Source organism: Neopelma chrysocephalum, unplaced genomic scaffold, assembly GCF_003984885.1.
Source record: "Neopelma chrysocephalum unplaced genomic scaffold, ASM398488v2 Primary Assembly neopelma1_65, whole genome shotgun sequence".
Lineage (NCBI taxonomy): Eukaryota > Metazoa > Chordata > Aves > Passeriformes > Pipridae > Neopelma > Neopelma chrysocephalum.
Genome location: NW_020897722.1, coordinates 582336 through 606268, shown reverse-complemented (window position 1 = coordinate 606268; position 23933 = coordinate 582336). Strand labels below are relative to the sequence as shown.

Genomic DNA, 23933 nt, shown 5'->3' with positions numbered 1-23933 from the left:
GTTTTTATTCTCTTTCTTATGCCCACCCATCTTCCCCTGCCATCGAGGTCAACGACTCAAAGTCCTCATCGTATGGCAGCCTTTGCCAGCGCGGCACTCAAAGGGTTAACAAACCATGGCTTTTTGGACAGATAAGACATAAGCTCATTCACCAGTAGGAACATGTGGACGGTTGGGTTATGGATCACCTTAGGGTTTCCTGTAGCGATTCTTTGGGGTTTCACCACAGCCAGTGACGTCGCAGGAGAGGACGTTGGGCTTCTTCCCCAAGCCGATGCTTCCCAAGAGATCGGGAAGTTCGCGGGTGATGGCCTTCTCAATCTTCTCTAGGAAACACCCTCCCATGTAGGAACACTGCTGAGACAGCAGCTTAAAACTGGTGATGGGGTTGATGCCAAAGAAGTCCTTGTAAGCCTCACGGTTGGGGAGGTCAAATTTGCTGACATTGGTCTTTGCCAGAATGGACTTAAAGATAAAGTACCTGTCAGGATCTTCCACAATGTCCCTGAACACCAGTTCTCCATCGCTAAAGAAGGTCATTTTGTCCTTGTAGGTCTGTAGGTAGCGATCGACCAGGAGGGCGTGGATGCGCACACGGATGGCGTGCTGGCGGATGAAGGCAATCTTGTTTTCCATCCTGTTCTCAATCACCTGGTTGAGATCCTCCAGGAGCGATATCTCTTCCTTGAGGAACAGGTCTCTGTGGGTTTCCGGGTGGTAGTCGTGGGGCCAGAAGGAGCTGACGTACACCCTGGGTGGCTCTGTGACGTTGATGAGAGGAGCCAGGCTCCAGAATAAGGCGCCGTAGACTCTCATCAGCTCCTGGGTGGCCAGGCTGTCGGCTTTGTTCAAGATGATTCGGATCTGAGACTCGCGGCCCTTCAGCTGGCGAAAGAGCATCTCCAGCTCCAAGCCCACGTCCAGCTTCGTGGGGTCAAAGACAACGAAGATGAGATCGGCTCTGTCAATGAACCACTGGCACACGTCGTTGAACGGGTAACCTTCGGGAGAGGAAAGAGAGAAATCCAGCAGTAGTGGCCGGCACAGTCCCTTCATCAAGAGATAGATAAACCTTGAGCCTGTCGTGCCTTGTGCCCCATTCAGGTTGGATGGGGTTTGAGGCACAGCGGACTTCCCCTGCAGCCTAGAAACTGTTTCTCATGTGCTAAAACACTTCAGAGATGTAAAAATCCATCTCTGGATGTCTGAGGCTGTGACTACCTGTCTCCCTCAGGTCCCCCTTGAAACCTTTCTCCCTACTGTAGGCCACAGGTTCCTGCTGCTCCCGTGAGCAGATATTGAATCACAGGATCACAGAATCCTTAAGATTGGAAAAGCTCTCTGAGATCATCAAGTCCAGCCATTCCCCCAGCGCTGCCAAGGCCACCACTAACCCATGTCCCCAAGTGCCACATTCACATAGCTTTTAAATCCCTCCAAGGGTGGTAACTCCACCACCGCCCTGGGCAGCTGTGCCAGTGCCTGACCACCCCTTCAGAGAAGAAATTTTCCCAAATAGCCAACCTAAACCTCCCCTGGCACAACTTGAGGCTGTTTCCTCTCCTCCTGTCCCTTGTTCCCTGGGAGCAGAGCCTGACTCCCACCTGGTTCCCCCCTCCTGTCAGAGGGTTGCGGAGCAAGAAGGTTCCCCCTGAGCCTCCTTTTCTCCAGGTTGAACCCCCCCAGCTCCACCAGCTGCTCCTCATCAGACTTGTGCTCCAGACCCTTCCCCAGCTCTGTTCCCTTCTGTGGACACGCTCATCAGCCACATCATTGCAGATACCCAGGTCAGGGAGCACTGCTGATCTGTCCTGACACCCTGGGTGCTCTGGGAACAGACTGCTGCTTCTCTGGGCCCCACTGTAGCACCAGCCGTTGGCTCCAAGGGTGACAAACAGGGCATTAATTGGTGAGCCGAGGTGGACAATCAGCAGCCCAAGGAGTTCTCAGGAAATAACAGCAGAAATGTCTGCTCTGTGTATGTTCCCCAGGTCTGAACCGCTGCTGCCATAGCCATGGGGGTACAAACGTCACCATCCCCTCCAGTGCAAGACCCCTTTTGTGGCCCAGGGCTCTTCCCCATTGTGCTTCAGCCACCTTTGTCACCTCAGATCATTATGGCATCTTTTCTGGGGTCCCCCAGGTGAACCCAGTGAACCCCTACCTCGTTCTTGCTGCTTGCGGTTTTCGATGATGCCCGGGGTGTCCACAAAGGTGACTCGCTCCAGCAGTTTGTGGGGCACCTCGATCCCTATCAGCTTCTCCAAGAAGTTCTGCCCAAACTTCTCCAGGGGCGAGAAGGACCGGGCGCTGTCAGCAGCCATCACGATTCCCTCGATGGTCTTCAGCTTGGGGCCGTGCATGATGACAGTGAACTCGGAGGTGGTGGGTTCTGCCCCTGTGCAACAACGAGAGGAGCAGCAGAGGTGTGAAATCCATGCCAGGTTATGGACACAGCAGGGCTGGCCTGAGACTGGGAGCGTTGTGAGCACCAGGAGCATTGTGTGCTTTCCAAGAGATGGGGCAGGGCAAGTACTAGGGCTGTGAAATTCCTGCCCAGACTTCTTGGGAAAATGCCAGTAGGGCTTTTCTGTTTTCTATGGGGGCTGGTTGCTCTGGAAGTGGCCTGACTGCATAAGGTGCCCTGGGAAACCACCTCCCAGGAGCCTCATTACCACAGTGCTCTCAGCTGTAAGAGGACATCTGTGGGAGCAGGGAGGAGGGGAATGACTTTTCTCCTGGGAGGGTGAATTATCTGGCTCCATGTGAGGAGGAGGGATGGGGGGAAGAAAAAGGCAAGTTGCCTTTGTGATGTGACCGCTGCTGTAGGGGTTGGGGGCCTCATCCCTGCGCTGCAGGATGAGGATGTTGTGGGAGAGACACCTTCCTCCACCCTGGGGAGTGGGACAGGCTCTGGGCTGTGATGGGGAACCTTTCTGTAATGGCACCACAGCCAGGTGGGATGGAGCAGATCCCAACCTCCCTGCTGTAACAAGGGGGATCAAAGGCACGTGGCTGGGAATTGTTGACCACAAGGTGTGGAAATGCAGAGCGGTGAGCGTGGTACCTGTGTACAGCTGGTAGGGAGTGTTGTCCAGCCCCAGGAGGTAGTTTATCATGGAGGATTTGCCGACGCTCCACGGTCCCAGGAATAGCACCATAGGCTTGGAAGTGATCTCCCCATCTGCGGAGAGGGGAAATAACAAGAGGAAGTGAAGGAACAATAGCCGCCGCCGCCGTGCCATTAACTCCCGGCTGTAACGAGCATCCCATCCGAGCAGCGCGGTGGTGCTGCCGGGGCAACAGCCGCCCCTCGGGGGCCACCAGCCATTCACCAGCCAAGGCACTGCCCAGCGCCGGCCCCGGGACGTCCCCGTGCTCTGCGGCAGAGCCCACCTCGCTGCCTGGCGTTCCCCGAGCTTTGGCCCTTCTGCTACGGAGGACTGGAAGGTCTTTTAAACCTTGTCTCGGTTCAGTCCTGGTTTAGCCGGGATGAGCCTGGGGCTGGCTGCGGGGCGGGGGTGTTGTTCGAAGGCAGCCGCCGCAGAGCACGGGAGGTGCCAAGGAGGAGGAGGCCATGCCTGAGCCGGGAGAGCACCTCGTGCAGAGGGAGCTGCTGTGGTTTCAGGAGCTTCGGGGCTCGGTAAGCGCGGTGCAAGCCTGGTGTCAGCTGCCTGCAAGCCTTTCTTCCGCATCCTCACAGGGATCTGCCCCCGGGTCGTGGCTCCCAACCCTCTGGCCAAACAGGAGGTCACTGCCTGGGTGTGAGCCGGGTGTGAGGCTCCAGCTGGGTGTGGGGAGGGCAGGCCGGGCAAATAGCCCCACTTTGGGCTTGGGGGAAAGACAGGAGGAGAGTGAATTATAGTCCCTATCCCACACTCTTAAGTCCAGCAGTTTTCCCCAGGAGGCTGGTGATGCGCCCACAAAGACCTGTCCTCATGCCATGCCATGTGTCCAGGAGCACGGAGATCCCTGGACACACACAGCCAGTGCCCCCCCAGGAGCAATCCCTGCTCAAATGGGACTCTTGCAATCAGCCTGTGCCCACAGTGCCCAACCCCCCCAGCCCCCAGGACACCGAGCAGGCAGTCAGCAGAGCCAGAGGAGGCCCTGGCCTGTGCCAGCCCCCAAGCTGTGCCCAGGATAGCCAAGAGACTGATGGTCGGCTCAGGTCCAAATCAGGCCAGGAATGGAAGTAAAAACTGGGTGAGTGAATTCCAATTGGTGGGAACCAACCCCATCCTACACTCAGGATGGGAGAGGGTCCATCCCATTGTTGCCAGCAGGACTCCAGCCAGACGATGGGCTGGATGACACCAGAGGGGCTGGGACCTGCTGTCTCAACCAGAGCTGAGCCTTCCACCGTGACCCAAGGCAAGGAGATGCCCTTGAGCTGTGCTGCCCTCGGCACCTTCTCTTCATCCCTACACCTAAGGCAGAGCTATTTTCCCTTAAGTAGCTGAGTGACCCTGCTCCTCCATGGCTGCTGCCCACACAGGAGCCGGCAGATTTCCATAAAGCCAGGGATCCATCTTCGACGTGGGGAAAGCCTCAAAGTCCCCATGGTGCTGAGCTCCTGCCCCGAGGGCACTGGAGGGCACTGCATGGCAGCTCCACACTGAACCCATCTGACCATGGGCACAGGAGCTGGGCAGAGTGTTCCAGTCTCCTCCTGCCCATTGCAGAGCCATCATGTCACCACCAGGCAAGGGAATGGGCTGGGGACATCTCTCCACAGGGCACTGCTGCATCCATGCAGCTCAGCCCTCCGCCCCAAAGCAGGGCAGCACCTCCAAAGCAGGGGATGGATGGCCTTTTCTGCTGCCTGCTCCCTGCCTGCAAGCCACGGGGATCCAACCTTATCATCTCACACAGGACCAAACCAAATGTTGAAACCTCAGACTTTCATTATTAATCATTCCTTTGCCTCTCTGTCGCCGCTGCTCTGCTCACTTGCCAGCTGTAATCGGGTTTCAGATGGTTGTTAATAAGTATTATTATTATTCCCCCTGTGATGTTGTGCCAGAGGTTTGGGGTGGGTCCCCGTGTGCTCTTTCATAACACGTCCCCAGCCAGGTGTGGCTGTGTGAACGTGGGCACCCGAGAGCTCCGGCTCCGCTGCACGTCCACCCCTCTGCCAAGGGGCAGCCCCTCTGCCAGGTCACCCACAGCTTGTGGAGCCCACCTCTGCCCCCCTGGGCCGTGTGGGCAGTGCCAGGCACTGGGTCCTTGCAGCTCTGCAGGGAGCGCAGCAGCTTCCAGGACACGAGGCCAGGTATGGATTCTCCTGCCCAGAGTCTGAGAGCAGGGAGCATCTCCCACCCGGGAGGGTGTCGGCCTGGCATCTGTCCCTGCTGTGTCCCCGTGCCGTGTCTGTCAGCAGCAATTTGGGTCACCTTGACGGTCCGGACAGCGGAAAAGAGCCAGAGCTCGCCGCAGGCTGGGCTGGGACGGCGGCAGCTCCAGCACGGCGGCTCTCTCCAGCCACCCTGTGGCTGCTCGCTCCCAGCTCAAGCTCAGACGAGCCTCCAGCTCATCCCCCCGCAGAGCCCGTGTCTGCTTGGGCTGCTCAGCTCTGGGGGTTGCAGAAAATTGCAATTCCAATTTGCATGCCCAAGTAGTTTTTCTTTCCTAGAGCAGTGGCTTTCTGGGAGGTTTTTCCCTGTGGCAATGCCAGGCTGCCCTTTGTTAGGAACATTGCTGCTCTGGGCCAGGAGACTAGATGGCTTAGAGCCCCTTCCAGTGCCTAAAGGGGCTCCAGGAGAGCTGGAGAGGGATTTTGGACAAGGGCCTGGAGTGACAGGACAAGGGAGAATGGCTTCCCACTGACACAGGGCAGGGTTAGATGGGATATTGGGAAGGAATTCTTGGCTGGGAGGGTGGGGAGGCCCTGGCACAGGTTGCCCAGAGAAGCTGTGGCTGCCCCATCCCTGCAAGTGTCCAAGGTTGGACGGGGCTTGGAGCAACCTGGGATAGTGGGAGGTGTCCCTGCCCGTGGCAGGGGGTGGAATGAGATATCTTTAAGGTCCCTTCCAACCTAAGCCATTCCATGATTCTATGATTAACACTGGGCCAGGTGTTCCCTCTCCTTGTCCTCAAGCCCAGCAGAAGGGCCTGGGCCAGCTCACCCCCCATGTGCAAGTCTGTCCTGAGGATTCTGGGCAAAGCAGAGGACCTGGCAAAATCTCCTTCCTCTCCTGGTTGAGACTGAGCCACAGACACAAAGGTCTTCTCTGTTCTCAAACCACCCAGGAAGGCTGAAACACCTGGAGAGACTCTCCCAGCATCACCCACGCTGCCACCCCATCTTTGAACCACAAACACCACCAGCCACCCTGCCCACGGCACGGATCCAGCAGCCCTTGGAGGGCTGGCCAGCTCGCTCCCAAAGCTTCAAAATCCATGAGTATCCTCAAGACACGTGTGCCCACAGATGGAGGGATGAGCCAGTGTGGCTGCAGATGGCCTGTGCCTCCTCCACACCGTGCCCCCCCGTGCCCACGCCCACCCAGGCAACCTGCAAGTGCCTGAACCAGAGATGCAGATAAGGCAGCTATCGGAACATGCTGTAAATACCTACAGCCCTCTCTGCTACTGGCACACTGGCACAACAGGGAGCCAGAGGCTCTCCAGGCCCTGGCAGGGCTCTGCCAGAGCTGTATCTGTGTCCAAAGGAGCCCGGTTCAGCAGGGTCTGGCAGTGTGGCTGTGGGGTAGGACAGCAGGGAGAGAAGATGGGATTCCCCTGCTGGTATCTCAGCAGGGACATTGTTCCCGTGGTGCAGCAGGGGACCGGGGAAGGGCTGGGTGTTGGCTGGCATTTCTTGGACAGTCTCCCATCTCCTGCTTCTCCAGCACACCCAGAGCAGGATAGGCAGGGAGAGGAGCCAGCTCAGGGGGGCTGAGGCCGCCGGGCAGGGGCCAGCCCGAGTTACTGGGACAGCTGCGGCTTAAACTGCAGCCAGGAGGGATCAAGGGTGGACACTCACAAAAGTTTCTGCCTGCAGGAAGATGAAGGGTGGGAAGAGATCCCCACTATAGTGTGGGCTACTGGCTGGGCTCTTCCAGTGGTGCAATGGATGAGAGATCACCCTGTAGGTCCAACACACAGAATCATGGAATTGTTTAGGTTGGAAAAGACCTCTAGGGTTATCAAGTGCAACTACTACCCCAGCACTGCCAAGGCCACCACTAACCCATGTCCCCAAGTTCCACATCCACATGGCTTTTAAATCCCTCCAGGGATGGGGACTCCACCTCTGCCCTGGGCAGCTGTGCCAGTGCCTGACCACCCTTCCAGTGAAGAAATTTTCCCAAATATCCAACCTAAACCTCCTCTGGTACAGCTTGAGGCCGTTTCTTCTTGTCCTGTCCCTTGTTCCCTGGGAGCAGAACCCAACCCCCACCTGGCTCCCCCCTTCCTGTCAGGGAGTTGCAGAGCCAGAAGGTCCCCCCTGAGCCTCCTTTTCTCCAGGCTGAGCCCCCCCAGCTCCCTCAGCCATTCCCATAGGACCACCACAAACTGCCATAGCCAGAGGAATATACAGCATCTGTCTTAACCCAAGAGGGAAAGGGCCTGGGCGAGGTGGGAATTTCAGGAAGGAGGGAGCTGTTGGGACGTGGAGTCAGGCTGGGACAAGTGCAGCAACACAGGTACCAGGCTCTGGAAGGGCTGGGAACAGTGGCCCCAGTGGGTTCCACGGCATGGCGAGTGCTGGGTCTGCTCGGTGCCAGGGAAGCGTGGCTGTGCTGGGACAGCTGCCTGGGAAAGCCGGAGGCAGCAGGAGCTGAGGCAGCACCGGCAGCATGCAGGGAGCAGGCAGCGATACCAACCTGTGGCCGAGGAGCCCAGGGTGCGTCCGGGGTAAGCTGTTAGCAGGGGACACGGGGAGAGAGAAAAGGAAATGTGAGTCCGAGGAGGGAGGCAGCAGCCTGGGTCTGGCCCAGGACAAGGAGGGAGCTGACGGCCACATTCCCAGCAGGAGAGATGGAGTTGCAGCCTGTGAGGAGCGACCTGCAGCTCCCGGAATAAGCGCTGAACTCATCTTCCTGCACGACGGGGATGTGGCTCGGGGTGTCCTGCACCCCAACCCTGTGCTGCTCAGAGGGTTATTGCCTTCCCCGGAGGCGTTCACGGAGCACACGGAGCCCAGCCAGCCAGGGCTAGGACAGCCACCAACCTGGCAAGTGTCCTGGGGTCACCTGTACCCCACCCCCCTGGCTGGTGATGGCAACCGGGAGGTCATTCCTTACAGGGGGACACTTGCTAATTAGCACATATCAGTAATTAGGTTCACCAGCATGCACCACAACCTGGCATGACCTCACAGCAAGCTTTCCATTGCCGGACTGGGAGATTCCCTGACCCTCAGCTAGGGACAGTCCCTCCAAGCACACAGTTGGACCCAGCTGGAGCGTGCCTGCATCCACGTGGGATGGCTGAGCGGAGAGGCGGGAGGGTGGCAGGCAGGGAGAAGGAGATGGAATCTGCCAGGCTTAAGCAGAGGGTGTGTGGGAGCTCTCTGGGATGCACCCTGACAATTCAGAATTGATGGTGACAGTCACAACTCCCCCAGGACAGGTGACACTCAATTCCATGGGTGTTTTCACATGTCGTGGGGAGCAGAGGGGCTCCTTGGATTACACTGCTGTGAACAGAGCCGATGGGAAGGGAGACAAAATGGAAGGCTGCTGTGTAATGGAGGGGCGAGGGTGCCTGCGATGGCACCCCTCTATATTGGCTTACAGCTCCAAAGGTCACACATATTCCGTGACAGTCCTGCCTTGCTGCTCTCCCAGCTGTCCCACTCTTCCCAGCCAGCTGAGCCAGCAGCTCTGCAACCTCCAGCCTCCCCCCTCTGATGGGTGGGCACAGGGGTGGGGGCACAGAGGCACCAGTGACGGAATGAACCCCCTCGGGACAGGGGCACCGTGCAGAGGAAGGGCTGAGAGGGCTCCCAGCGTGTCCTCACCTGCCCTGCAAGGTCAAGAGGGCTCCCTGGGCCAACCCTGTAACTAATGTGCAGGTTTCTCTAATTACACTGCTAATGAGGGACTGGGATCCATGGGTATGAAAGGCAAACTGCTGAGCTGGAGGTTTCCAGGATGGGGTTGTGCGTGCCAGGGTATGGCTGGGCTGTCAGAGATCCTTCAAGGAGTTTGGTGGCCACTGAAATATTTTGGAGGGGAGCACAGCCAGGTTGTCTCACAGCTGAGCCAAGGACTGCAGGGCATCCCTGTGCCCTGCCCTGTGCCAGCACTGGGGTGGCATCTGCACCGTGAGGGTGCCGTGAAGGACACAGGGGTTTGTGCTGGGAGCTGACCCGAGAACTGTCAGCCCAAGGGGTGGCTGCTCCTCATGGTGAGGTGGAACAGACCACGGAGCATTGAGGTGAGGCTGTGAGTCACACCAGGACCTGCTGTCTGAGGTGAGTCCTGCTTGAGAGCTGGGTTTGAGAGGGACTGGGAAAACACAAGGGTTAGTGGTTGTTTCCTCAGGAGCTGAGAGGGAGAAAGGCAGTGGGAACCCGAGAAACAACTGCTTCCTCCCCAGAAGGGAGCAGGGAGGTGGCTGCTTGGGCATGGGATGGATGAAGGGCAGGGTTGGATGTCCTGAGGGCTGGGAACTGAGGCTGGGGGCTGCGTCCTCTGGCTGTGAACAGCAAAGTGAGGGTTAGAGCCCACCAGCTACCCCATAACCCCAATCATCTTCCTAAACTGTGTCCCAGGTTGAGTTGACAGCAAATGCCACCAACATGGACCAGAGCAGCTTGGAGAGGAGTTTGGGATGTTGCTGGACCTGTGAGCTCCAGGATGGAGGCAGGAGCAGGCTGTGGGGGTGCATGCTGGGATGCCAGCCCTGTGTTCCTGGTGCTCCTTTCCCAGGCATGCGGCAGTGCTGTGCTGGCTGTGCCAGGGGACAGTCCAGCAGCTGTGGGGTGACAGTCAGGCTGCAGCAGGACGTGTTGCTGTGACCCTCACTTACTCTCCCACATGGCAAGTGAGTCGTGGTCCCCAGCCACTGGCACCAGCACGGAGCAAGGCAGGTGAGGGCACAGCTCGTGTTCTATGAGACCCACTCCTTCCAGAATCCCGTGGGTGGGTGGTGGGTGATGTCCAGCATGCTCTGGTCTTGAGGGGACAGGATCTGGGCTGGTGGTGAGGATTCTACAGCCCTGTCCCTGCCCCATGGGTTCCCTGTGCTCCCCACTGGCTCCGTGCTGGAGATGGGCTGGCTGGGTAGGGAGGTGTTCGAGCCTGTTTATGGAATGTCTGACCCAGGTTTAGGAGCTGCAGTGAGGATGCTTGGAAAACAGGGGTTCTGCCCTACAGGGATGTACCCCAGGGGTTTGTCCAGCTGAACGTAGGACCTCTGTGCTGGTGGAGCAAGTCCAGCTGTAAAAGGCAGATCTGTGGGGAGGGTGTACCCTGGTCCTGCTTCACCAAGACAGAGGGCGTGGCTTCAGGTGGTTGGGCCTGGAAAGCTGGGGATGCAGGCAGAGCTGCAGGACATGGAGGACAGCTCCAGGACCTTGGCAGGGGGTGGATGGGGGCATGAAGCCCTGGGTCACCAGCAGCAGGGACTCCAGCATCCCCTGGATGATCAGAGGACATCTGGCCTTGGCTCAGGACAGGGGTTGGGTAGGGGTTCATAGGAGAGCTACCCCAGTGAACAGGGACCTCAGACTTAGGATTGAGCCCTCTGTGCTTGGAAAGTGAGGCTGCTTGTAGTCACAAGAGCTTTTTATACCTTGTGGGCATCTTGGGGCAGGGCTTCCTCTTCTGGAGGGACACGTGTGTGGCTGGGCTCAGCCCACACCATGCCAGGGGCCACAGGGACCTGCTCACCCATCCAACGTGCCTGAGATTGCCAAGGGGTGGAAACTCCAACGCTCAGGATGAGTGAAGGCTGCGGAGCTTGAGGGATACCGTGCCCACATGGCTGTGTCCTGTACCCATCAGGAAGGATGCCAGCTCCAGCCACCCCCAGAAGGCTCATCCCCAGCCTTGAGAGGTCCTGAGCTTCCTTGCCAAGGCTGTTTCGTTGGGCCATGATCTCTGCTTGGCAGGGGGACAGGGCATTGATGTTGAGCAGGTGGGGGACCCAGAGCAGGCAGGGCTCAATGCTCAGCCCACACAGATGGCCCTGACAGCAGATGGGCTAAGGCAGATGCAGGAAACCCCGCTGCTGGGTTCACTAGGGCATGGCCTCTAAGCCCAGCATGTGCATGGACTTCTTGGGAAGCTGCAAAGGAAGACACACTATCCGAGGCTTTCCATGATCTGCTCTCTGCGCTGTTATCTGCATCCCAAGGACCTGGTGGTGCTGGAGACCCCAGTGCCCGTGGCATTACCTGTGATCTCATGCTGCCTCAGCTCATTGTATCTGTAGGAGTGCTCCAGGGGCTTGATGGAGGAGTGGTAGATCTTCCTCAGCCGCTGCAGTACTCCTGGAGGGGGGGAAAACACATGGGCAGGTGAAAGGCAAACCCCACGGCCCAGGGGGAGTCCCTCCCTTGGGCATTCCCTGCAGGAAGGACACTCCTTGCAGGTCCTGAGGGTGGCTCAGCTGTGGATCGAGAGACTTGGCTCACAGCTGAAACCTTGGCCAAACCGATCCCAGTCACACATTTTGCCCAGAGAAGCTGTGGCTGCCCCATCCCTGGAAGTGTCCAAGGCCAGGATGGACAGGCCTTGGAGCAACCTGGGCTAGTGAAAGGTATCCCTGCCCATGGCAAGGGTTTGGAACGGGATGCTCTTCAAGGTCTCTCCCAACCCAAATAATTTTAAGATTCTATGATTTTGATGCCTGCTAATGTTTCCTGCTGGGCACTGTCCCCATCTGCTGCCAGTAGCTGATGGGAGGAACATCCCTTCTAAGTGCTGTTTAGCACTCAACACCCACGATCCCAAAAATCCCTCCACCAATGTGCCAGGGCTCCCTGGTATGGCCCTTAAACTGCTCACTGGAAAAAAAGGAGGACCTTTTTCCACAGTATCTCTTATCACTGTCTTACCAGCCCAGACCACTCACGGGGCCTGCAGAAGAAATCCTTAGAGTAGCAAAACCCCAAAAATAATTGGAATAAAAATCCCAGCCCTTTGTTATGAGCTGCCCCAGGTTTCTCTGGGCAGAGATGTGCCCGATTCGCCAACTGCATCTTCCAGCCTCTCTCCCCTCCTAATTCTTGTACACCCATGGGGCTGTCTTTAAAACACCTAAAATACGCTAACCCAAGAGCAGCCAAAGGGCAGTTATTGAAGATGTGGCATTACTGGACCTGGAAGAAGGAAAGTTAAAATCAAAACACTCTAGGGAAGGAAAATCCCCTCCCTGCTCTTAGTGCAGAGTGGTGAGGAGCTTGTCCTGCAGGGATGGTGTGGGCTGAAGGAGCAGGGTGTGCATAACCCCCTCACCTGAGACATCATCGGCAGGTTTTTCCTCGTTCAGCTTGAGGGTGTTCTCCAAGTGGGACCGGTCACGCTTGGTGGGCTCGCTGGCATCTTCAACCTCTTCTGCAGGAGAAAAGCAAGAGACCCGTTACTGCCGGTGGGGAGGATGCACACAGCAGCTCACGCAAGCGACCACCAGGGAGAGGCCGTGGGGAGCACACACACCCCGAGCCCATGGGGAGCATACACACCCCGAGCCCACGGCATGGAGAGCACACACCCCCCGAACCCGCGGCGTGGGGAGCACACACACCCCGAGCCCTCGGCATGGGAAGCACACACCCCCCGAGCCCGTGGGGAGCACACACCCCCCGAGCCCGTGGGGAGCACACACACCCCGAGCCCGTGGGGAGCACACACACCCCGAACCCGCGGGCGCACCATGCGCCACAGCAGCCGCTGTCACCCTCGGCACGCCCCGTGCCTTCCCTGCTGCACGGGCTCCTGGAAGCTGCCAGGGCTGTGCCTGCTGGGGGAAGCGTCGTGGGCAACTGCTTGGCTCCGAGGAGGGCCCGGCCGCTCCCGGGGAATGCGAAGGACGTGCCTGGGAGGTACTCCCAGGGTTGGGATGTGGCACGAGCGCGTGGCAGCTGCTGCCCGACGGGGCCCCGGCGCTTCCCCCGGCGGCTGCGGCTCCCCGGGGGCTCAGCCTTGAGGGCAGACTCTACGCTGACATCTCTCTTTGACCATTCCCCGCAAAAACTACACATTGAGCCGGGATTCACGAGGCTGGGGCTGGCTCTGGCTCCTGGGGGACAGCCCAGCCTGACACGTCCTGGCTGCCTCGCCTTTGCCAGCAGGGCCATTCCCTCCCAGTTCTCCCACCTCTGCCCCCATATCAACCTGGAGCCCTCTGCCTGGTGCCCTGTGCCTTGTGGCTCCGTCCCAGGCATGGGGAGCATGAGGCAGCTGCCTCCATCCGGGGAAGGCACCCCAGTGTCCCCAAAACTTGGAGGCAGAGGTGTCCTCACCATGGAGGTGCTGGCACACCAAGAGCCACCAAGAGCTTTTCAGTAAAGGGAGCTGGGTTGGGCTGTAATGGGGGTTTGGGGGCAGGTCTGGGGACACCAGGGCCAAGGGGGGCACCACCAAGGCATGGGACTGTGTTGAGCATCTGCAGAGCATTGGGCTGAGGAAGACCTTTTGACTTGCCAAGTGAAGCCACAGAGACCAAACTGGGCTTGCCTTTTGGGAAAAATGGGAGGTTTTTTGAGCTGGCACGTTAGTAGATGAAAGAGAAAAAAAGACTCAGCTGAGTCCGAAGGTCACTGCCCAGCCAGTGGGCCAAAGTCTACAAGTATTTCTAGGAAATCGTGGTGGGGGGTGTCCCTTTTCCTTAGTTAGCCTTTCACTGATTGAGCGGGGCCAGTGCATTGGTAACTCACTGGTCTGGATTAGCTCTTCACACTTTCCCTATGAGCCAAGAGCTGGTGGAGAAGAGACCCACCATCCCAGGAGCATCCTGCCCCTGCACCGAGCTGAGGGTCCGGAGGACTCTGCAGGTGGAGAATAAAGAGCCTTTAAGATGTCTGTGGGTGCTGGAAGGGGCCTGGGGCTTAAAAATCTTGTCCATGTCCACATCCCTGAGAAGACATCATGGACTTAAAGTGGAGCGAGGGGAACATCAGCCAGTTTTGGTGCTGCTGTACCGAGCGCCCGCACGACGGGCACCTGCGGGCTCCTGCTGTGCCCTGGCTGCCCACGGCTGTGTTAGGGGCAGGTGGGGAAGCACAAGCATTAGGACAGGGCCATGCACTAGGCGAGGTTTAATGTGCCAAGCTCAGCTCCACCGGGGTTGATAGTAGGTCACTCTCACCGCTAGAGCACACCCACAAGAAAAGATTCCAACCTATCTGGCTGTGCAGGGGCTCGGCAGCAGCTGGGGGGGTGCTGGGGACCTCTGCTTCTGCCGATGGGGGATTGTCTGCAGGGGGGTCTTCTGCCACTGCTGGGGGATCTTCTGCTGCTGCTGGTGGGTCTTCTTTTGCTGGTGGGTCTTCCACTGCTGCTGGTGGATCTGCTGCTGGTGGATCTGCTGCTGGCGGGTCTTCTGCTTCATCCCCACAGGGTGGGTGATGGCAGCTGGCAGGGCCATCCCTGGCTTCTCCCATGCCAGCAGCTGCTTGTTTGCCATGGCTCTCTTTGTCAGAAGTGCTGGCTGCTTCCTTGTCACTCCCTTCACTTTCGTTCTCTGACCTCTCACCGTCTTCCTCAGATTCTTTCTCCTCCTTAGAGTCTCCCTCCTCCTCAGACTCTCCCTTGCCTCCATCTTCCTCAGACCCCCCGTGTTGACCTTTGTCAGACTCTCCTTGCTCATCATCTTCCTCCGAGCTCTGCTCATCCCCTTCTTCTCCCCCCTCCAGAGCAGACGCTCCTCTTGGCTCCTCTGTTTCCTCTTCCCCAGGCTGCCCTTGCTCCTCAGAGCCTCCTTTCTCCATGCCAGGCTCCTCATCCTCCCGGGCACGGTTGGCAACTTGTGTGCCAGACCCGTGGATCCCTCCGTGATGCGCTGCCAGGGCATCCTCCCCTGGGCTCTGTCCCTCCTGGCCCTTCTCCTCGGTGGTCTCCTCTGTCTGGCTGTCCCCTGGCCCCAGGCCCCTGCTCAGGCTCTGCGCCGGTTCTTCCTCCCCCTCTCCACGTCCCTCCTCAGCGGCGCCGGGCAAGGAGGCGTTGGCAGTGCCACTGTCTTGCTCCTCCTCAGGGCTGCCATCAGCCACCTTCTCCTCCAGCCGGGGCTCTGTGGCTGGCAGGGGGCTTTCGGCAGCACCGTGGTCCGTGCCGGGGGCGCGCGGCTCTAAACGATGAGAACAGCTCGGTCAGTCTCACCCGCGCCGGCACGCGGCTACTGGGGCACCCTCCGACCCCCGCCAGCACGGGGGGCCCTGAGGGACGAGTCGTGGCTGTTACCAAGAGGTTTAAACTCATCCCCAAACATTCTCTAGTCCCAGCTCAATTTTCTGTCCCTGTCACAAGAAGCTGGGCGCAAAGATGTGTTTGTGGGGCGCAAAGCCGAGCTGGCAGGGAGCTCTGTGGCTGTGCTGGTTGGGGCTGCCACCCACCACAAAGCACTGCAGGAAGGTGGCAAAGCAGCCCTAAAAAAAAACAGGGGAAAGGAGTAAAAATAACAATTCTGACGGGGGCTGTGGGCACTTGGCAGGTTAAAAGGGTCCTTCCCCAGCCCTGACTCGGGAGAGCATCACACCAGCCATGGTGAGTGGCAGGGTGAGAGGGAGGAGGAGGAAGGAGCTTCCTGGCACAAGGGGCTTCCCAGCACGGGGTCCTGCCTTTCCACAGGCAGGGACTGACCCCGGCTGCAGGGCTTGGGAGCTATTTATTGTGAGTGTCCCTTCACTAGGAAAGCATCTGCCTGGCCGTGCCGCTGGCGGGGACACAATGAGTTTGTTCTGTGGCCCGGGAGAATCCATCCCTATTTTCCATAGGCTCCAACTGCAATTTAACATTAGTCAACGGGTGCCAAAAATAAAAGATCACGGCTATACTGTCTCCATTACAAACAGTTGCTGCTAGTCTAAATAATCCCCCCAAACGCCGAGTGCCAGGGGAGCATTTCAGAGGAAAGTAATTCCTTTGTACACCAGCTGGCAAGCAGATGCCAAGCAAGAAAAAATACCATCTCCACCCAGGCTGCGGGAGGAGAGCGGGCAGTGCTGGGCACAGGCAGCCCTCTGCTCCAGCTCCCGCGCCGTGTCCGTGCAGGAGCCGTGGGACAGTGTCCAGTGGAGCATCAGCAGGACCTCAGCAAAGCTGGGGCACAGTGGCTGAGTACGGGAGGCTGAGGGCCGGGACCAGCACAGTGCCAGCCCCAGAGCACTCAGCCCAGTTTGCCCTGGCTGGGATGCTGGGTGGGTGGTTGTATCCCCATTGTGCCCGTGGGGCTGTTACCTGGGATCGGGTCGCACTGGGAGGCTCGTGCCGTGCCAGCAGCGGGCACTGGGAAGGACAGGCTGCCCCCCAGCCTGCCCGCATTCCCAGCGGCTCTCAGCTCCCCGGCACGACAGAGCCGCCGCCACCACCACGGCTCCTCACCGTGCCCAGAGCGGGTGCGTGGGTCACCCTGTCCCTGCCCTCACTGACCAAACTGTCCTTTGCTGGCACAGGACCTGCAGGTGCATCTGGGCTGCCAGCTCAGCTCCCAGATGGAAGGGAGATGGGTGGTGGGCATCTCCCACCCTCCTCCCTGCTGCCCTTGTCTTTCAGGCAGCACCTTCCTGTGGGACCCCTGGGGACCCTGCAGGAGCTGCTTGAAGGGGAACATCTTACCTTTGACCTGCAAAACCCTGAGTGGCTGAGGGCCAACATGCCCCTGCCTGGCCCTGGTGGTCTGGGAACCAGCCTGGGTCACTGGAGGGTCCTCTAATCTGATGGGAATGGGAATATTGTAAGCTTGGGCCCAAAATAGCTGCTGACCTGGAGGGCTGGAAGAGGAGTGATGGTCAAAGTGGAGAAGGGAGGCAGGACCAGGCAGAGGAGACCCTGAATGTTCTGAGGGCTTTGTCTGGGGTCTGTGTGTCTCCTCTGACCAAGAGGGACCATCACCCCCCATGGCCAGGCACAACTGCAACCCCAGTGCCCACCACCAGCCATTCCTTGCAGGGAAAGGGAAATATCCCCCAGGCGCTCCAACGGGGATGTCCCTGCCAGTGTGCTGGTCATGGGCTTTTTTTCCTGTGACCTTCAATGTCTTACACAAAGTCCCCGTCCCCTCTGCACCTCCTTCTCCCTCCTGTTTCCCCTACATGGTCTCCCAGTCCCTGGTGGGGTGAGTTGTGCTGACCTGCAGATGGCCGGGCAACGAGCGTGAAATGGGCCGAAGGTTACGGGCTTAACACCCTCCGTGCACCCGCCAGGGGCTAAAAATAGGGCAACAGCAACTGTACGTGGGGATCAGGAGGAGCAGTGGTGAAGCCCCAGCCCCCTCGGCTGCTGGCCCCGGCCCCTCACCCTGCTGTCAGCCAAGGGTGACGTCTGCCCCTGGGGGCCCCCGTGGGCTCCGGGAGGGGACAGCCACGGTGTAAAGTGACACCGGGGCTCCCTGTGTTCACACCTTGCATTGTGCCAAGCAGATGGGTGGCTTGGGAGAGGAGCCCTCGCCCTGCTCCCCTCAGGGACCTGACCTCCCAGGGGGTCCTCGTCCTGCACTGCCCCTGCCACCCCCAGTCTCGTCCTGGGGGGCTGTCAGCTGCCTGGGGACCCTTTTCCCGGCAGTGACAGCAGGAGTGGAGAGCTCACAATGGGACTCTGTGTGCCACAGGGTGCCACAGCTTGTTTGCACCCGGGAAGAGCCCATGAGGGAAGGATAGGGATGGCTGCTGGAGGCTGAACATCACAGAGTCCCCTCCGTCCCTGCACGGGGATGTACAGAACAGCACAGACCTGGTGCCAAAAGGGATCCTCCAGGAGGACAGTGAGGAGGGACTGATGGGCACAGGTGGCCCTGGAGGGACACTCTCCCCCTCCAGCAGAAATCAGAGCCTCGAGCGTGGGGCCGGTGATGGCAGGGAATGACTTTTCACACGCCCCCTTCCCCAGCCTGGATCCCAGCCCCTGCAGCCCTGGAGTGTTATCCACTGGCTCCTGCTAGTCCTGTACTCCCCACATCCTCCCTGTGGGATCCTGGGGGGACCTTGCACCGTCCATCCCTGCCTTTGTTCTGACAAAGCTCTTTGAAACCTCGTGGAGAATGACTGGGCACAAAGTCTGGGACTTCCTGCGATTTTCCACCTGGACCTGGTGCAGACCCCCCCTCTTTTCCACAAGACCCCATTTCATGATGATGTCCTTGCCCACCGGGCTCTGTGAGGTCCCCATGGCTTCCACTTGGGATTGAACCCCTGGTGCTCCTCTGGCTTGTGGCCCAGCACCAGTTTGGAGCCAGCCAGGTCAACACCTTCAGAGGGAAGTGTCCCACAAGGGCTCAAGCAGCCCAGAGGACACAAGACCCCTGTGCACCCCAAAACCCAGGATGCCCAGACACATCATCACGTCCCAGAGGCTTCATGATCTCAAAACACCAGCATAAAGCAAATATATTCCAGTTTTTTCAATGCGGAGAGAGGTCTAGGAAACAACTTTGTCGGACTAATTGGTCTTATCTGTGAGGGAGATTTTAAGTTTAGTCAAAAAAAGTTATAAGTTGGTTTGATTTCTATAAAGAGTTGGATAGAACCGCATGATATTTTGACTAGAAAATGGTAAAAAAACCTCACCAGGATCTACCAAAGGGATTAAAACCAGGCTTGAAGCTTTCTAAATATAGAGATGAAAATGGGGAATCAATGCTGTGGAGTGTTTATTCCAGTCTCCCCACTCTAAAGATCTGGAAGGAACCCTGAACCCCTGACTTGCAGAAGACAGGAAGATGAGGGAGGTGGGAGATGAAGCACACGCTGCTTCCTGGCCGAGGAGATCTGGGTCTGTGGGTGAGAAGACAGCCCGGAAACATCAGGTATTTTGGCACAGGCAGATGTCACGCTGTACATCGAGGAACACCAACCCGTGGTGTCCCTTGCAAGGTCTGCAGCCCAGGGAATTGCTGAGGGACCTGAGGGACATGCTGTGGCACAGCTGGGGCTGGAGGAGGGACTTCCAAGAGGTCACACTGGGCCTGTCCCCTGGCTTCCAACCATGGGAGGCTTCACCAACCCATCCCAGGAGTGTCCTGTGAGAAACACGCTCCATGCACTCAGGGCGAGCCTTCCTGAGTGAAGGAAGGCTCCCCATCCCTCTTTGGGTCGTCCCAAGCATTCTCGGTCACCTGGGCAGCCCTTGGACTTGCCAAATTGGATTCTAATGCATGATGACCCATTTTCCCAAAGGATCCTCAAATCCATGGGAATGTCTGGGCAGACACTGCCTGGCGGAGCCAAGCAGGGACACCCAGCCCTGGGGGTCTGACCCGGCAGCAAGGGGGACTCCAGCACAGGGATGGGGTCACACAGCTCTGAGCCCTGTGCCATGGCATGCCCCATGTGTGGGGAGGGCTGACCCCTGGTTGGCACCAGGGCTGTGCTGACACTGCCAACGCCCCATCCTGGCTCGGGGTGCCCGGTCGGAGCCTCCCCGGCCCCTCCAGCAGCCCCCACTGGCACATGAGCCCACAGCTTCCTCCAGCTATCACTTACAAGGGAAATGTCCCCGTGGGCTGAAAATAGCCCGGCAGAGCCCTGCTATTCCTGCAGAGCCCAGGGAACAGGCAATTCCATGAGTGATCTGGTCACCCTGACCTGCTGCCGGGCTGGGGTTTTGACACCCTGGGTCAGTGAGTGGGACACGGTGGGAACATGGAAAGAGCGTTTTCCCTGGGCAGGGCACGGCCCTCCCAGACTGGTGCCCTCTCACAGACACCTGCTGGTGTCCCTGTGCCATCAAGGCCTTGCACAGGTGAGGTGTCCTGGCCTTTTTGCTCGGCTGAGACAAAGGTGGCTGAAGGAGAGAGTGACCCAGCACAGCCAACCTGCCCAACATCTGCTTTGGTTTGCTCAGCCAACAGCTTGGGAGTGAGATGGGGCATCCACAGGGACCAGGTCTCCTCCAGGTGTGGCACCAGGGGTGTGACAGGGATGCAGGTGGCACAAGCACCCAAAAGCCGTGGGTGCCTAATGCACCCCAAGCCCCTTGTCTCACTGCAGCCACCCAATGGCAGTGGTGTCCATGGCTGTGCCAATGCTGGGGAGTGGAGTGAGTCCAGGGGGGTGTCACAGCGGTCCCCACCTCTGGGGAGGCTGGTTATCGTGGGCAGCATTGGCCTGGGATGGTCAGGGTGGGGGGTCTCCATGGGTGCTGTGCCTGGGTCCCACAGTCCCACTCCCAAGATGTTCTGTCCTGGGAGGTGGAGCCCACCGTGAAGTGACACATTCCAGATGGTGGAGGACACCCCAAGGTGACACATTCCATGAGATGGCGTATTCCCAAGGTGACATGTCCTGGGGGATGGGGAACAGCCCAAGATGCCATGAGGACATGGTGATGGAGCTCATCCCGAGGTGACCCGGCTGATGAGGCTGAGGCAGGATGAGGACTCCCAGGGTGATGGCCTGTGCTTGCTGTCTGTGCCAGCCCCACAGTGCCTTCCAGGAGGACACCATCATGCCAGGGCTTTCCCCAATCCCTCTCCCAGCTTGGAAGTAGTGATGGCATTGCCATCCCACTCAAATCTGTGATGGTTGTGGGGCCAAAGGTTCCCCAGGGCAAAGCTGCCCCGCGTGGTGTCTGGGCACTGCCCTGCCAGCATCCCCGTGGCCCATGCCTGGCAGCCACAGGGGTCACCTGGCCTGGGATGGCCAAGCTCTGCCCAAGGTGTGAGTGCAGGACAAGGAGACCTTCCCACAGGCAGGAGTGGATGGAGCAGTGGGTGAGCGCCCTCAGCACGAGCCACCACCCAGCCCTGCAGTGGCTGCTGGTCCCTGCTGGGGCTTCTGGCCATACTGGGGAGCTTTGCCAGCCCTGGCCACATGGGCCATGGGTCATTTTAGCTGGGACTGTAGGAGCGCAGGCACAGGGCAGTTCCCACACCTGCCCTCTGGGAATGGTGACAGGGTCCCAGCGGCCCCAGGCATCACTAAATCCCGAGGACCACGCCTTGCCATGATGCCTCAATGAAGGCCTTGGTTCCCCGTTGGACTCCCACACCCTTCTCTTCACCAAACAGGGGTTGAATGGAAAGACATGGCCCAGAAACAGAAGAAACACCTCCCACAAGCCACTTCCTGCACCTCAAAGGAGCTTGGATCCAAGAGCCTGGCTTGGCACTAAAGGAAAAGCAAAACTCATCCTGCAGATCCCACCAGTCCCTGTGGAGCAGAACCATGGGCAGGTGCCACTGCTTACAGCTTTTTTCCAAACCTACAGGATCAGAATAAATTATGGGACCCCTCAATAAGCAGGAGGTGCCAAGTGTGAGGACCTGGGGGGCTTCAGCCACCCCTTGGGGACCCCAGCACACCTCCCGGTCCCAGGGGCCTCCTTTGAGAGGGCCGTGCCAGCCTCCATGCCAGCCTCAGCACAACCAAGACCTGGGCTGGTGGTCGCCCACCATGGTGACAGCCCCCAGGTGTCCCACAGGGCCACCAGCCCAGCCAGAGGTGGCACCGGCCACCAGCTATGCCCAAAGAGGTCCTTTCCAACCCCCACCCACAGGCCTGACCGGTGGCCCGTGGAGGTCACCCCAGCACTGTCAGGGTGTGTCACTGGCCCCCAAGCCCATTCATTCCCAAGAATGGCCCAAGATGCCCTTAAAAGGCCAAAACTCGGCGGGGCGGGGGGTGCCGGGTGCTGGAAGGCGGCAGCTGCGGGTGCTCGAGCGCGGGGCTGCGGCGGCGCGGGGCGGGGGGGGGGCGGCCGGGGGGGCTGCAGGGAGCGCAGTGTCCCCTTACACGGCTGTTTCCATACATAGCCGCCCCCCTCTCCCGGCTGCGCGGCCGCCGGAGCCCGGCCAGGCGGAGAACCAGCCCAAATTAACTCAAGGGCAAGCAAGGGTACCGGCGATGCCACCCCACCACGCGGCCCCAGGGACACCCGGCCGCGGATCGGGGTGCTCAGCGGGGATGGGACGGCCCGGGGAAGGGGGTCCGGGGTCATCAGAGATCCCCAGAGCCCTGGCAGCCCCCCCCAAGTCCTCACAGTCCAAAATCAAGCCACCACGGCACCCACAGGTGACGCTTGCCCCCGGGGCATGGTAGCAGCAGCGCAGCCCGTGCGCCCTCCCTGACTCCACAGGAGGGACCCCAATCTGCACCCCCGCCATCCCCTCCTGTCCCTGGACCCCCAGCACGTTTTGGGGTGACTCTGCAGCCCTGGCAGAGCTGCCAGGGAGCCCGGCCGGCTGTACCCCTGCCGCCCTGCCCTGCTCCCAGCCCTTGGGGGCAGGCTGGGCTCACCGGGCACCCCAGAGCCTCATCTGCACCCTCAGCCCCACAGGCACCCACAGTTCTACCTGCATCTGCAGCCCCACAGGTACCTGCAACCCTGCAGGGCACCCACAGCCCCACACAGGCACCTGCAGCCCTGTGGGGACCCCACAGCCTCCTTGGGGACCCCCAGCCCCAGGGGCACCTGCAGCCTCATAGACCCACAGCCCCATGGGTTCCAGCATCCCTATGGGGACCCGCAGCCCTGTGAGGACCCCATAGCCCTGCAGGAACTCACAGTCCCATTGGGACCCACAGCCCCATGGGCACCAACAGTCCCATGGGGACCCTATAGCCCTGCAGGCACCCACAGCCCCACGGGGACCCCATAGCTGCATGGGCACCCACAGCCCAATGAGGACCCCATAACCCCACGGGCACCCAGAGCCCCACAGGTACCCACACCCCCATGGGGTCCCCACAGTCCAACGGGGTCCCCACAGCCCCAAGGGCACTCGCAGCCCTGTGGGGACCCCATAGCCCTGCCAGCTCCCACAGCCCCACGGGCACCCCCAGCCCCCGGGGGTACCCCCAGCCCCCAGCAGCCCCCCAGGCCGGTGTGTGACCGTACCTGCGGTGCTGAGGAGCAGGAGCGAGGCCACGCAGCAGCAGAGCAGGTTGAGGCCCTTCATGGTGGCTGCCAGGAGCTCCCTGACGCTCACTGCCTCTATTTATACGGCGTCGGCGCGGGGCAGGGCAGGCAGGGCAGGCAGGGCAGGCAGCTGCCCGCACAGATGCTGCCGCCGCCGTTCTTCCGCTCCCGGGGGCCCTGGGAATGGGGACAGGGACGGGGATGGGGCACAGCGGCAGCACTGCAGCGCTGGGAATGGCTCGTGTCGGGGATGCGATGGCACAGGACACCTCCTGGCGTGGGGTCCCCGGGATGGCACTGCCCGTGTGGGGTCACTGTCCCCGTCACAGTGTCCTGCTGGCGTGGTGTAGTGGAGCTCCTTGGGCTGCCTCAGCTCCTGCAGCCCCTTTTGGGCTGGAACAGGATTTTATGGAGGGGAAGTGCTGAGCAGCACTGCAGTGTCCCCGAAGGGGGTTGTCCCCAAGCACCTCGTCCTGGGCTGATTTGATGTCCCCTCAAGCCACCACAGGTCACAACTCCAGGTGATGCCACACACCCCATAGGCAAGGCATGTCCCTTCCACCCTGGCAGTGCCCCCCCTGTCACTGGTACTGTGCTGGCAGCATGGCACGGTGGGCACTGTCCCCTCCCCACAGCCAGACACACACGGTTACCAGCTCCTGGCACCCTCACTTGTAGGAAAAAGCCACTCAGTGCTGTTCCCAAAGTCTGGCTGTAGCAGAGCAGCCTCTGGGCTCCATCACTGCAGGAGCCACCTCTGGGGGGCTGTGATCCAGCTTTTCCTTGGGGCAGAGGCCAAGTGTGGGAGCAGAGGGAGCCCCTGACCCCGAGATGGGGATGGGGGGGAGAGGGTGATGGTAGGAGCAGGCAAGACCTAGCCCTTAGTTGGACACCATGGATGGCCACAGCATGGAGGGGGAGAGACCCACAGCTATCGGGGGATGCAGAGAGGTGGGAAAAATG

At 59.7% G+C, this 23933-nt stretch overlaps 1 protein-coding gene across 2 annotated transcripts; it reads right to left on the bottom strand.

Moving 5' to 3' along the window:
* Nucleotides 1-23070, bottom strand: SRL (sarcalumenin). Of its 2 annotated transcripts, XM_027683669.1 has the most exons (7): nt 22950-23010; nt 12417-12515; nt 11354-11449; nt 7833-7868; nt 3068-3184; nt 2165-2398; nt 190-1001 (listed from the first exon to the last, which is right to left on the bottom strand). In XM_027683669.1, exons 1-7 carry the CDS (start codon nt 23008-23010, stop codon nt 190-192), a joined length of 1455 nt encoding a protein of 484 aa, XP_027539470.1. The 2 variants fall into 2 exon arrangements, with proteins under 2 accessions (XP_027539471.1, XP_027539470.1); XM_027683670.1 differs by lacking the exon at nt 7833-7868 and having other exon boundaries at nt 1-1001; nt 22950-23070.
* Nucleotides 23071-23933: the final 863 nt, after the last annotated feature.